Source organism: Lepisosteus oculatus, chromosome 1, assembly GCF_040954835.1.
Source record: "Lepisosteus oculatus isolate fLepOcu1 chromosome 1, fLepOcu1.hap2, whole genome shotgun sequence".
NCBI lineage: Eukaryota > Metazoa > Chordata > Actinopteri > Semionotiformes > Lepisosteidae > Lepisosteus > Lepisosteus oculatus.
In genome coordinates, this window is record NC_090696.1 from 68,452,788 (window position 1) to 68,465,602 (window position 12,815).

General features: G+C 39.0%; 1 protein-coding gene across 4 annotated transcripts in view; it reads right to left on the reverse strand.

Moving 5' to 3' along the window:
- The window catches only part of wdr19 (WD repeat domain 19), a 34,480-nt gene extending 24,138 nt beyond the window's left edge, over positions 1–10,342 (reverse strand). For all 4 annotated transcript variants that reach the window (XM_006630049.3, XM_015345937.2, XM_015345936.2 and 1 more), the window contains exons 1-10: positions 10,236–10,342; positions 9,469–9,560; positions 9,158–9,223; positions 8,296–8,421; positions 7,073–7,188; positions 6,387–6,502; positions 5,059–5,139; positions 3,731–3,843; positions 3,034–3,207; positions 1,149–1,219 (exon numbers count right to left, since the gene is read on the reverse strand). In XM_006630049.3, coding sequence (XP_006630112.2) covers positions 1,149–1,219; positions 3,034–3,207; positions 3,731–3,843; positions 5,059–5,139; positions 6,387–6,502; positions 7,073–7,188; positions 8,296–8,421; positions 9,158–9,223; positions 9,469–9,560; positions 10,236–10,241 — 961 coding nt within the window. In that variant the 5' untranslated portion in view covers positions 10,242–10,342. The remainder of the gene's footprint in view (positions 1–1,148; positions 1,220–3,033; positions 3,208–3,730; positions 3,844–5,058; positions 5,140–6,386; positions 6,503–7,072; positions 7,189–8,295; positions 8,422–9,157; positions 9,224–9,468; positions 9,561–10,235) is intronic.
- Positions 10,343–12,815: the final 2,473 nt, after the last annotated feature.

Sequence of the window (12,815 nt, forward strand, 5' to 3'; positions counted from 1 at the left end):
TTTGTCATATATTCATGACTCTATAGTGACAGGTATTCATAAATAACCCTATAAACTGTTTTAATTGTTTAATAATATCTAATTAAATCAATTCCATTCCACTTCATAGAATTACTTGTTGGAAGAGTGCTTCAAGATGTACTGCTGCTGACACTACACAAATTCACACTGTGTTTCTGTAGTGTGTCATGCATTCAGACCCTACCTTATTGCCTCAGATAATAATTCCGTCTATTTCTGAAGTCAATCTTGTCATGGTTTGCAATGGGAATACAATTAAATAGCTCACAATTGCAAATTGCAATTGTCATGATTTTATTTAGGAGAAGTATTCCAGAAATTAAAATTAAACTCCGTACTTGAAACTTTGGATTATAAGGTATACGACACCTATCTGAAAATTCACAATGTCCAGGGGAGCTCTGGTTTATTGGAGATACAAAAACATTTTATTTTACAGTGCACAATGGCACACTACCAACCAAAGTCCTAGTTCTTATTAGTTTTTTTCAGTTTCTGTTGTTGCCTTTTTTGGCTTACTGCACATTATTATCTACAAAAATGGCACGATGGCAACACCAACAAATATGGGGGTATATTCAGCAAGTGGGCTTCAATCTCTAAACTTCAAAGTTCTGAGTGCAATCAGATAGGAAAATCAATCATTCTCCTATATGCCAAACACAATTTAATTTTCCCGTACACCATACCCCGTAAAATGTTAGGGCTTAAGATAAAAAAGCCCAAACCACCTGTCACAAGCAGCCACCTGTGCTGACAGAATCACATAATCAAGCAGGGATCAAAACCTGAAGTGCTGAGTTTTTACAGGATCTAGGCTTTTCTACCACAGTCGTTTCTAATGGTGAGAAAGGAGGTGAGACTTTGTCCACTTTTCCCTCTTGATTATGAGGGAGTGAATTAATACCTGTATCAAGCTGAAGTTTCTCAGTGTTTATCACGCATCTGGGCTGTATCACGGACACAGGGCAAAGACATAAAGGAACGTCTAACCTCAACGCTGAAGTACAGAAGTGTTGTGTCACAGACACTGTCTCAGCTCCCCTGCCTGTGCCTGGTAGCAGATGACAGGGAAGGAGGCAGGCACACCTCCTCCTCCTCCACAGGAGCTCCTACATCGCGCTCACCTTTGGTCTCGTCATCCAGATTAATGATGGCATACATCTCCTTCAGCTCCGCCAGGTCATGGATTTTGATGCTGAAAAGTGAAAACGACACCAATGTTAACCAAAACAAGGGAGACTGAAACCTCAATGAGAAAATAGCATCTCCAAAAATAACCATCAGGAGGAAAGCTCATCTGTCGATGTTTCAATAAAAACATAGCAACACATCATTAGCAAGCAGTTTGTAAATTAGCCAATGCATTTTTGTTGCCGAAACGCGTCTGAATGATTTAACTTCTCCAGAAAAGCAAAAGTAAATTCGGCAGTTAAAACTGTTTACGGATATTTTAAAAAGCTTATTCTTTTTCTTTAACAAACGTTTTTTTTACAGCCTTCATTAGCAGTATGGCAACTACACTGCACATTTTTCAGTGATTCATAAATATGCATAATGCCTCTTTAAACGAAGTATATTTAAATGAGCAAACTGCTCAAAGATACTGTCTGGAATCTGAATCCTCACTTCATCTCTGGCTTGCATCTCCCTCTGCTGTCTCTTCATAGCACAAAATGTGAAATGGATTTCATCAGAGATTAACTGATTTACATACTGAGCACAAGATGGCTTATTAATAATTTGTGTTCAATTAATTTCCATTCTCTGTTGAGAAGACACCACAATGCCTTTTCGCTCCCTTCCTCTCATTCTGTATTTTGTTGAATGACAGACGATGTAGACACTATGTACAGTGAATATTTGTATTAAAAAATTTAACACTCAAGTTCACTGAACGCTTCAAAGATGTTTGAATGCCCAAATAAGAGTGAAAGAAGCTAAATGTCAGCACAAATTGCGAAAATTAAAAACTAAAATATGTTCAGTGTATACAGTAAGTACAGTATTCAGCACAAAGTGCCAATATTGGTCGAAGCACTTTTGGCACAATTACAGCTGCAGAATATGTCTCTACCAACTAAATATGCAAGCAGTGCAATATTCATCCCACATTTTCATCCCATTGCTCCTCCCAAATTTACTTAAACTTTGTCAAGTTGCTTTTTGTTGAGTCAATAAGTTTCATCATACCACAGATTTCCTGTCGGATGCAACTTTTGACAGGGCATCTCAACGACATTCACTTATTCTTAAGCCACTCCCAGCTCTGGAATTGTGCTTTTCGTTACAGTCCTACCGAAAGATGGATTGCCATCCCAGATTTACGTCTTTGGCAGACTGAAGTAGGTTTTCCTGTTAAGATTAGCCCTTCCTTTGCTCCATCCCTTTTCCCTCAATCTTGAAAGACTTCCCACTCCATGCCAAAGAGAAGCAGCCCCACACAACAACGCTTCCACCAGCCTACTTAACCATTTGTCTGATCACACAAAACCTTTTGCTACATGTTGGCAGTATCGTTATCTGATAGCTGAGTCTCTGCTATAAATTCACTATGTGGCTGAGGCACCTTACAGAGATAGGTGCAGAAATGTATTATTTATTGTCAAAGTAATTGTGTATACCTGAACTAAATTAGATTTGTAACAGCAAAAGGATGAGTACTTAAGGTGTAATCAACCAGTTTTAGTTTTTGACTTTTATTTTGCTGAACATTTACACTGAACATTTAACTTCTTTCACATATAAACATGTTCCACTGCAGCATTTCAGTACTGGTTTTAAAAACGCGTACATATCATCTGCAATTCAACACATTAAGACGTCCCTGAAAGACGATAAACACACTTGCAAAACAGCGAGGTACTAGCTTTTCTGACACACTTTTTCTTTTGACTTGTGCTGCTTAAGACAGTGCCGAGCTCTGGTACCGGATGGTTTTTCAGCAGGAATTGCCCCTCTCTGGCTCTGTCCTGTGAAAGAGGAGATAAAATGACCCGTGGTCCCTCTTACCAGTTGTCTCCACAGGAGGCAGCCTTGTTGAGCGACTGGGAGATGGCGATGCTGGTCAGACTGTCCTTGTGGTTGTGTGCTTGGAAGAGCTCCTGACCGATTTCGCGGATGTGTGTGGAAATCACCACAAAGTACCCTTGGGAGAAGCCAATCATAATGTATCCATCCCCATACCTTTGGAAGCGGAGCAAAGAGTTAGACACATTTCAAAACATATTTGCTTTAAAAATAACTAGAAATGGTATTAAAGGTTCCTATATTCTTGTCTTCATTTGCATGCAGTTTTCCTAGAGCTATTATAATATCTATATCCCAACAGTTTTTCTCACTCCTCCTTGACATTTTATTTATAAAGAAATCTTTCAATATTTTGCTAAAAAATGCAGGCCTCTCACTACCCAACATCAGCATCCTTTGCATTTTTTCCAGCTGCAGGCTTGAGTAATAATAGCGTTTAATATTGTTTGGCCTTGTTATCTGATTAAGCAAATTTCAAAAATTAAAATAAGATAACTCTTAACATCTCTAGGACCTGGAGCTGGCTTATACAAGTGACTCATCAAATACGAAATGGATCAGACTGCTGCTTGATGGCAATCTGATCTATAGCTCTGCAGGTCTGACTTTTATGTTACAGATACACCTGTCCCTGAGACCTAATTAAAATAAGAAAAGATGAAAACAGTAAAGGCATTACCACCGGTATGCAATTATGGTACCATAGCGCTGCTGGAAGGCCAGTTCAATGGGGTTATCAGGGTCGTTGAGATTAAAAAGAAATAAGGTTTTCCTCCCCACCACCACACTGGCCTAGAGAGAGAATATGCCAATTTAGAACAACAGGCAAGAGGACTGGATAAGAAGTCATGTATACAATAACAGTTACAGGCTAACCATGCTTCCCATAAAACTCGGATTACTAGATTTTGGAAGGTCATAATCTGTGGATAATAAAAATGTTATGTTTCATATTATATCACACAAGCCGAAGAGGATGGAAGGAAGTGATTGAAGTTTTTGTGTTTTTCTTTTAAGTTCCTATTTTTCTGTTGAACCAAGTGTGTCAAACTCAGTACCCGGAGGGCAATTAGATCGTTGTGTTCCAATTTAACCTCTCAATTAACTGATCTCAAAATTGGCACAGATAGCCATATTTTTTGTTTTCAAGCTCATTATAGTTGATGATGTAAAAGAACGCTTTACTGAAGCCAACAAAGCAATGATTTCTTTCATATCTGGATAGAAAAGTTAGAAATGTTCCAGTCAATCAAACATTCTGCCAGAGACAGTGCAGAGTGGAACAGAAGCCAGAAGATCATGATGATCTCCCAGGAGTCTGAGATTGATAGCCCTGTGCTGGAACATCATTCCACAACTAATCAGTTCCTTCCCACCTGAGCGCAGACAGAATCTCACAAATCTTTTCCAAGTGCCTGCCTGCTCAATTGGTATTAGCATGGCTGAGAGTTTGAGCTGCCCCATTTTTTGTTTCCTAAATTTCAAAAATCCCAATGATCAAGTTACATTCAGCTATGTGCTGTGAACAAAAATACTGGGCGGGGACAGTCGAGGTCAGGAGTCTGCAGTTCGAGTGAACTGAACATAATTTAATACGCCGATTCACAAAATAGACACTGTCTGCCAACAGCTCTGATGAATAACTAACACACACAACTACACAAATGCATAAAGGGCACTGTTCAACATGTAATGAATAAAGGATGTTGTAATGCACCATTGTCTTTCTGTCTCAATATGTACCGAGCACTAAACAAAACTCATCACAATCATCGGCTCTCTTTTAACCAGAATTTTTTTTAAAAAATCCACCTTAAGGACTTTCAAGGCCAGCCCAAGAGAACAAATACAGACAGATAATGAACTTCTCCAGCAGTTAAGCCAATGAGATGTGCCACTATGAACTTCACACTTCCAGGGAGAGGCGAGTCTAGGAGACATCAGAGGTTTGCTGAATAACTGCCTGGAAGCTGCCTGTGGCTTGTGTTGAGAGAGGGTGAAACTCACAGTGCTCTCGCCCATGCTGGCTCGCTCATCTGTCTTCATCACAGAGAACTGAATATCAGCAGGCTCTGCACGGACTGTTGTCTGGAAATGGGAAAGCCAGGACATAGGGCTGAAGAACAGGCGATCATTGCCACATTCTTCACTGCATATTCGTACTATTAAAATGACTGCTTAGAAACAAAACGTCGATATATATTTCTTAGATTTCTTGGCCTTAGAGAAGCATGCACTTCATGCTATTCATTGTAAAGACATACAGAAACTGCAAGGAACATAGCAACAACAGTTCCCAAAAAAGCACTCACTATAAAATGTATGTTCAAGGATATTTCTTTAATTCATACTATCAGTCTGTTGGTCCTTGTAACTGACTGAAAACCTTATGACAAATTACTAAAGTGTTTCCATAGCAATGGCCTTGAGAGTGAATCTACAGGGGTAATATAAGACCAGATTTGACAACCTGATTTTGCATAATCGTACTGTTATGTGTTAAGGGTATGAAAACCTTTAAAGTTCACATTTTACAGCACCCCATTCTTTAAGGTAAGATAATGACAATGTTTGAGCATTTGCCTGGCTGTCCTTATCTCATCTTGTTGCTTGACCAAGGGGCTAAGCTGTTTTCCTCATTATTAACAGTGATCACAAGATCACTCTTAGTGAGGTCGTTAAATTACTATAAGAAGACAGTATAAAAATCAATATGGAAATCAGACAGAAAGAATATAAACAAGGAACAGAGCAGAGATAGGAAGACAAACTACAGAGAAGAGATTAAAAGAGAGAAGAAGATTAAACATTTTGAGAAGGTACTGTACCTCTTCTATAAACCAGACTACAAATCTTTTAGGTATATTGAGCATTGAAGAGACCGGCTCCAGGATTTACACCAGGGACAGGTGACTTATATTACTGGAAATACTGATTTTCCATTTGTGGTATTGAAAAGACTGGAGAAACTTGAGTGATACATTATTTGGAATAGAGAAAAAAGTTCCCATTAATTTAGTATGTTTTATAGAGTACTGTAACCCTGAATATAGCTGTTTTATTCTAGAAAAAATGTTCCCTCTTTACCCTATAAGATAGTTGTACCTTAGCTGCAGGGTAGATTTCTGCTTCCCTATGTCAGTAAAAGACAGGACCCTGGTGCTCACAGCTTTTTTAAATGTCTGGATAAAATAGTTGTAGATGTTTTGTGTTGGTGTCTGTAATTTATTTAAGATTTTTTTGTCTTCTTATGTTGGTATACATACTAGCTGTGCCCTCACTGGCACTTCATTCTGAGAACTTGCCACTTGTCTCCCTGAAGACAAAGTGATCACCTGTCTTATAGTGTCTCCTTCGTGGTTGCTCACAGTTACTGTCTTGTCTTCACTCCCCAAAGCCAGCAGATTTTGAGAACTCCAGCAGCCACAGGTAATCCTCTTTGTGTGCTTTCCTAAACAAAAACGACAAGGGTTGACATTTTTTAGCTCCATATTCACTGAGCCAGGAACATCACTATGAACAGCTGAAGAATCACATCATCTTCAGCAGGAATATAATCCTGAATTTTCAGTGAACACAGTAATATACAGAAATATTAGTCGTGCTCAACATGCACTGGGGAAGAAAAGAAGGGTAGTTTAGTACTGCTTCTAATAATAGTCTTTACATTAATTTTATTCTTATTACTTATGAAAAAGACTTAGATTATGTTTATGTAAACACATCATCGACATCTTGTAGACAATGTTGGGAGTCAATTAAGATGCAAACTGTTGTGATATAAAGTCAAATGTTGATTAAAATAAAGAGATGTCATATCAAAATTGTGTAATGCAATAGAAAGACCTTATTTAGCAAACTGCATACTGATACCCTGAATGGTAAGAAAGTAAAGACTTAGGATTAAATGGTAAAAAACAGAAAAGCATAAATTCAAATAAATTAAGAAAAATATTTTAACTAGTCTAACACAACAGTACCGTTAGACAAAAATGCAATGCCCAATGATAAATGCAGTTACCGAGGATTGGAATCTTGCGGGAGGTCTGCTGGTTGTAAATGAGAAGGTTCCCCTTGGCAGTCCCCACAGCCAGTAAGCATCCTGCTTTTGACCACTGCAGGAAGGACATCTGGTCCCTGTGGGCAAGAGGGATCACAGGTAGTTAACACAGAAGAGACAGACGTCTGAAGCACCATCTACCACAGAAGCAATGAGATGCATTTTAATGAAGACTGTTGATCAAATAAAACCTAGATATTTTTAGTCTTTACGCCCCCAAACAAGACAAGAACTGTTTTCATTAAATATATTCACATCCTTCATTGGGAAATAGTGACAGGTTACCTTTTCTGCTAAAAGAACCAGCAGTCTTCTATGCTTGTTGGAGTCTCTTCTTTTCAAAGACTGAGTTCTATTGACCTTATACTTCCACACTGTAACAACACCCCATGTAATGCAAATTTTATACATAAAAAAGAAAGGAGTCTTAATCTGATTCTGTTTCCACATAACCTAGTCCCACAAAGTCCAAGCCTTCCCGAACTACAAGCCTAAACATCACCTGTGGCACTGTAGATGGCCACAATATCTATTTCATATACTTAATCTAAACTTAGCTAAATAAGTGTCACTGGTTCCCATGAAAAAGAGAAAGAGTTATGTTTCTACATCTCTGTCAGTCTACAGTTCGTCGTACACAGGCAAAGATTTCACAAAATACCCTTTACATTTGAGCCCATTTGCTGGTAAGAATATGACTTCCTGGAAAAATGAGTGGAGAATGAAGAAATGATTAATTATTAGTGAAATATTCTCCTGGTGTGCCTACTGATGGTGATTCTGATATACAGTACCTCTTTGTGGTAGGATATCAAAGCTTTTGGTTAAACAAGGTTTAAAAATTGAGTTATAATCTGTTAAAATCTAGACACCGTTGCGCCCTCATCAAATAGTTTAAAATCATAACCTCTTTGAACTGAAATATGATGGATAAGAAGAAAACGAATCCAAAAATAGCCTCCCATTCCTTAAGACTTGTATTCAAATCAGATTTGGTCTTACTGGGTTAGTCAAACAAAAAAAACTATAATCGATATTCAAGACAGTCTGACCACATCACATTTATTCTCTATACTTAGCAAAGTCAAGCTGAAAAACAGCTCCTATGGGAAACAAAAATCCAGTTAATCGATGATCCAAAAGACTGGCGCTGCAAGCAGGGCTCTCAGATCCTCACTACCCACCTCATGCCACTGTCCAGCTGGCTGATCTTGTTGGTGTTGGCGTCCCATAGATAGACAGAGCTGGACTTATCTGCAATCACTGCCAGGATGTCTCCATCTTTATCCCAGTCCATTCCCACACACTTACTAAACAGTGACAAAGTCAGTGTTAACACAAAAACGCCTCACTGTGTGCGTGGTGCCCTGCTTTTGTTTTAACAACAGATACTGGTTTAAAGGTTTGACAAAACCACAGGGAAGGAAAAAGAAATCAGATATAAATGCGTATCTAGAGTGACCTAGCCAGCAGTTAATATTACCTGGATGCACAAATTCTGGGCACTCAACAGAATAGGGATTGAGAGGTCCAGGGAAGAAGCTAGCAGTGCTTTGTATGGAGGGTGTTCTGGGAGTACTCTACAAAGCACTTTGGCCAGGAGCCTGTATCCAAGACTGCTAGCAAGAAGGATTTCCATTTGCAAATGTGTTCACTTCCAACTCTATGTTAACAGCATAATAATGGTTGACCTGAAGATCAGAATACTCAAATAGACAGCAGTGTTTTTCTTTTAGATCAGTTAGATATAGGCTGCTTGGTGGTTTATCAATAGATTATTTCCCCACTGAATATGTGAATGTCTAACCCATGGTGTCATACTAAAGGGGTGTCTGCATACAAAGTGTGTGTCTATCTGCAGGTGTGGCTATAGTAACTCAATTTTATTGATTCAATTTTATATATTTTTCTCAAAGCTCTGGTCTCCCTTAGTCCAACTGTAATCTGAGATAAACATTGGATTGCAATGTGAAATGAACAATTAACAAATAAAAAGCAAAGATTAGAAAACAGCCTAACATTAGCTACACGTAGCCATATACTAACCCTGGAAGGTTGAGTTCATTCCTCTGCTCTCCATGACGATCGAAGATTTTTACGGTTTGGTCAGGTCTTCAGAAAAAGAAAGTCATTTTTAACACACGCTTTTCAGCACATTTTTAAAAACACACATTACCGCGGTGTAGGAACAAAACATCCTATTGTTAGCAGACTGAAAAAAAGACAACGCGTCTTCTAACATGGAGAGAGAGCCAGGATGTTGTTCTTCTGTCAATGTTTGCGCACACAGTGTCTCACTGTCCTCTTGGCCCAACTCCTGTTGATCAGTGTGAAAAGTCAGGAGCTCTTCCACCTACCCAGCGACAGCGAGATAACTCCCCAGAGTCCTCTGCCACTTGTACTGCAGACAGCAGCCCTGCCAGGCCCTGTCGGAGAGGGTGAACACTCGCTGGGGGAGAAGACGAAGATGCTGTGTAACTACAATGATCATATTCCTCATTCTGGCAGCGAAAGAGAGGTTTCAGACTCAGTGGTTTGCATTTCTGTTATTTCTATTTATGCGTTAGATACGTTTTCAGTTTATCGTCGTTGCCTCTATACTTTTATACTCAAGACTTCACAACAGAGAAACATTTTTTTTTATTTTCACCATTCTTATCCCTTGCAACTGAGATTGATTACTAATCGTTATTATATGTTTACATCTTAAAACCAGCGTCGACGAAAACATCCATTTACGATATGAACTGTAAACACTCTGGGAAAATCTCATACAGTGCATGTTTTGGCGATAATTAGCGACTATTTCTGCAATCTATAAATTGCCTCTTTGATGACAGTATTCAATGATTATGTATTTTAATAAGTGTGTAAACTTAAAATGTATAAACAAAAATGAAAAGCAGGAAAGCGTTAATAAGATCGATGTCTAAAGTGAAAAGCACAGAATCATAATAAAGATTAATCTTTCAAAGAGCTTCAATGAAATTGTTATTTTGCACGGCGATTGAAACTGCCGGTCTTTTCGACAGAATAGAAATATGTAACTTTGTTTAACACGTGCCTTTTTCATATGATCGCGATCGGAATTAGAAACTACAGTCATAAAATAATGTTTTGATACCTTCATAATTTATTTTTCGCCATCAGGAGAGAACTTCACCATTTCAGCTTTTGCTCGCCCCAGAATGCATCCCTCCACAGCGTCCGCGTCACCCATAGCGACCCGCTGCCGCAACCAATCAAATCACCTCGAAACCAACCGCAAAATCGCGGCTCTCAAGGCATTCTGGGACGTGAAGTCCAAGAGCCGCTTGTAGGCCTGGAGGCACTCCTCTTTCCTTTCCTCGGGGCTCATTGAACTGCTGCTATGCAAGCATCGCATTTCTCCGTTTCTCTGGCGCATTGTGCTATGTTCACAGCGAAGAAAACGTCCCGAATGTATTATTTGGTTTTGACGTTTAACAAGTAAAAAAAAAATATTTCGTGGTATCACAAAAACATGCAGTAGTTCAGTCTGGTATAGGTTCATAAAGTTTATACTTTGCATTTGTATCCTTAGTTTTTGATTATGAAGGCAACATTCTGGACATACGATCAACTCTAGCGGCTCTGGTGAGATTGACTGGCCGGGCAGATTGAAGCAATCGACAGGCAGGTCACGTTGGCATGGTTTCCTCTCTGCCCAGAGGTAGCGATTTCTGCTGAACAGTTGCATGAAACTCACAATGTTCAGATCAGAGGAACGACATTCCATGCAATTACAGGATAGAGGACATACACACAAAACCGTTAATCCCACTTTCGCGGGTAGAATCTAACAAGTACAATTTTAAATCCCCATTTTGCATTTTAGCATCTCTCCGTGCAGTTAGTTGATTGTCCTTCCTTATCATATTCATGTACAAGAGAACTTCTGTCAGGTGATGGATTAAACAGTCTTGAATGATTTTATAACTGAATTGATTACTGAATCAAATGACAGTCGTTACATTTTGCCGGTTTGATCACATCCGACTAATTTAGCAAGTATCTGTGCCCTATCTGTGCTCAGCTAATTAACTAATGCTCGAATACACCGGAATATACAACCTGTGCCGCTGAAGTTAACCAAAAGTGATTAATCTGGGACTAAAGATGTATTTACACGGTCAAGATGAACCATGTACCAAGTAGCAGAGTCATCTGATGCCCTCTTCCTGATATCTTCGTTACTAGTAACAGCTGGATTTGTCAAAACCGCATTGATATTACATACTCAGAACAAACCTGGATTGAAGTTGTCGATTATTTATATTGTATATTTTGATTATTGATAGTACTATCAAAAAAGGCAAAGAATCTAACACTTAAATTATCCCATCTATACTCTATATCTTGCCTTTACAATCTTGCTTTAAAGGGATAATAATAAATATCTTCACTTCAAAATAAAATATAATTTTGTGTACAATATATAGAGATACATATGCATTTATATGTAAGTATAAACGCATAAGGCAGAGAAATACCACATTTACATAAATATATAATTTAGACATTAGCATTTAAATAGCTACAGGGTTTTGGTTGCCGTGTAATTTATTTGCATTTTTTGTCTCGTTTGACTCACCTCGGTGCAGTACGGGAAAATACATTATCTCTTTAAACGTAAGATTTTTCACATCGTGAAACGTAATTTTGTATTGAAAAAAAAATCCCCTTTGCAGACAAGCACATTCGGCACACATGAAGAAATTAAAGAGCCCTGGGCTTTCTGGACGCAGTGGGGCTTCACAGCGGTGGCCTCAGTCTGAACGTATTTACTATTCTGTAGAGGAAACCTCATTGGACTGCACTCTGTACACTACCTGTCCCAGGAGGGTCCAGACAGCAGCGGGGGATGGGAGAAATTATATTATCTGACATGTCAAACATAAAGACCCCCAGGCAGTTTTTCGCAGTACGAGAAACGTTACACAAAATCCTAATGAGAGAAAATTTCCAAGTGACCCTTGAAGTTCCTGCCTACACGAGGGATCGCTAACCCCCCCAGCCATCACGTCAGTCACCGTGTGGGGCCGAAGGTCCCGGCAGTAACAACCCAGACAAATTCACAGAAGATTCCAGAAGGTTTCTGAACAGTCAGGCTGAGCATCTGAAATAACTGCCGCACAAAACCAAGAAAAAAAGAACAATGACATGGTCTCCTAAAATGAGACTCTTATAAGGTTCATAGATAATAATTTGAGGTCATATACTGTACCTGTGGCAAGTTCAAGTTCACCTTGATACACCTGAGAGCAGGGTGCTATAACACAGATGTTTTACTGGCAGGTCTGGGGGAAGTAGACACACAACAATAACTGCCAGGGAAAAAAATACCATGAGGTATTCGAGAGCAAGAGCCTTAATCCTAGGGAATAAATCATCCGAAGGGAGGAGAGCTTACTCTTTGATCACTAATAACTAATAATGTCAGTGCAAGCCTGCCCTTCAAATGTGTTGCTTAACTGCTGGTATTCCATGAAAAAACAAAGGCTAGGAAACAAACATTTTCTGGACTTCATCAATTATCCTTACAATGCCATCCGTTGATCTGTAAATAATGTTAAATCCTGTCACACACCATCAGATGAAGAATGGTGATGTCCTCAGATGTCCTACTGAGAGAAGGAAACAAACAACTCACAGGATTTCCTTTGACAGCCGTTAAACCAACTGA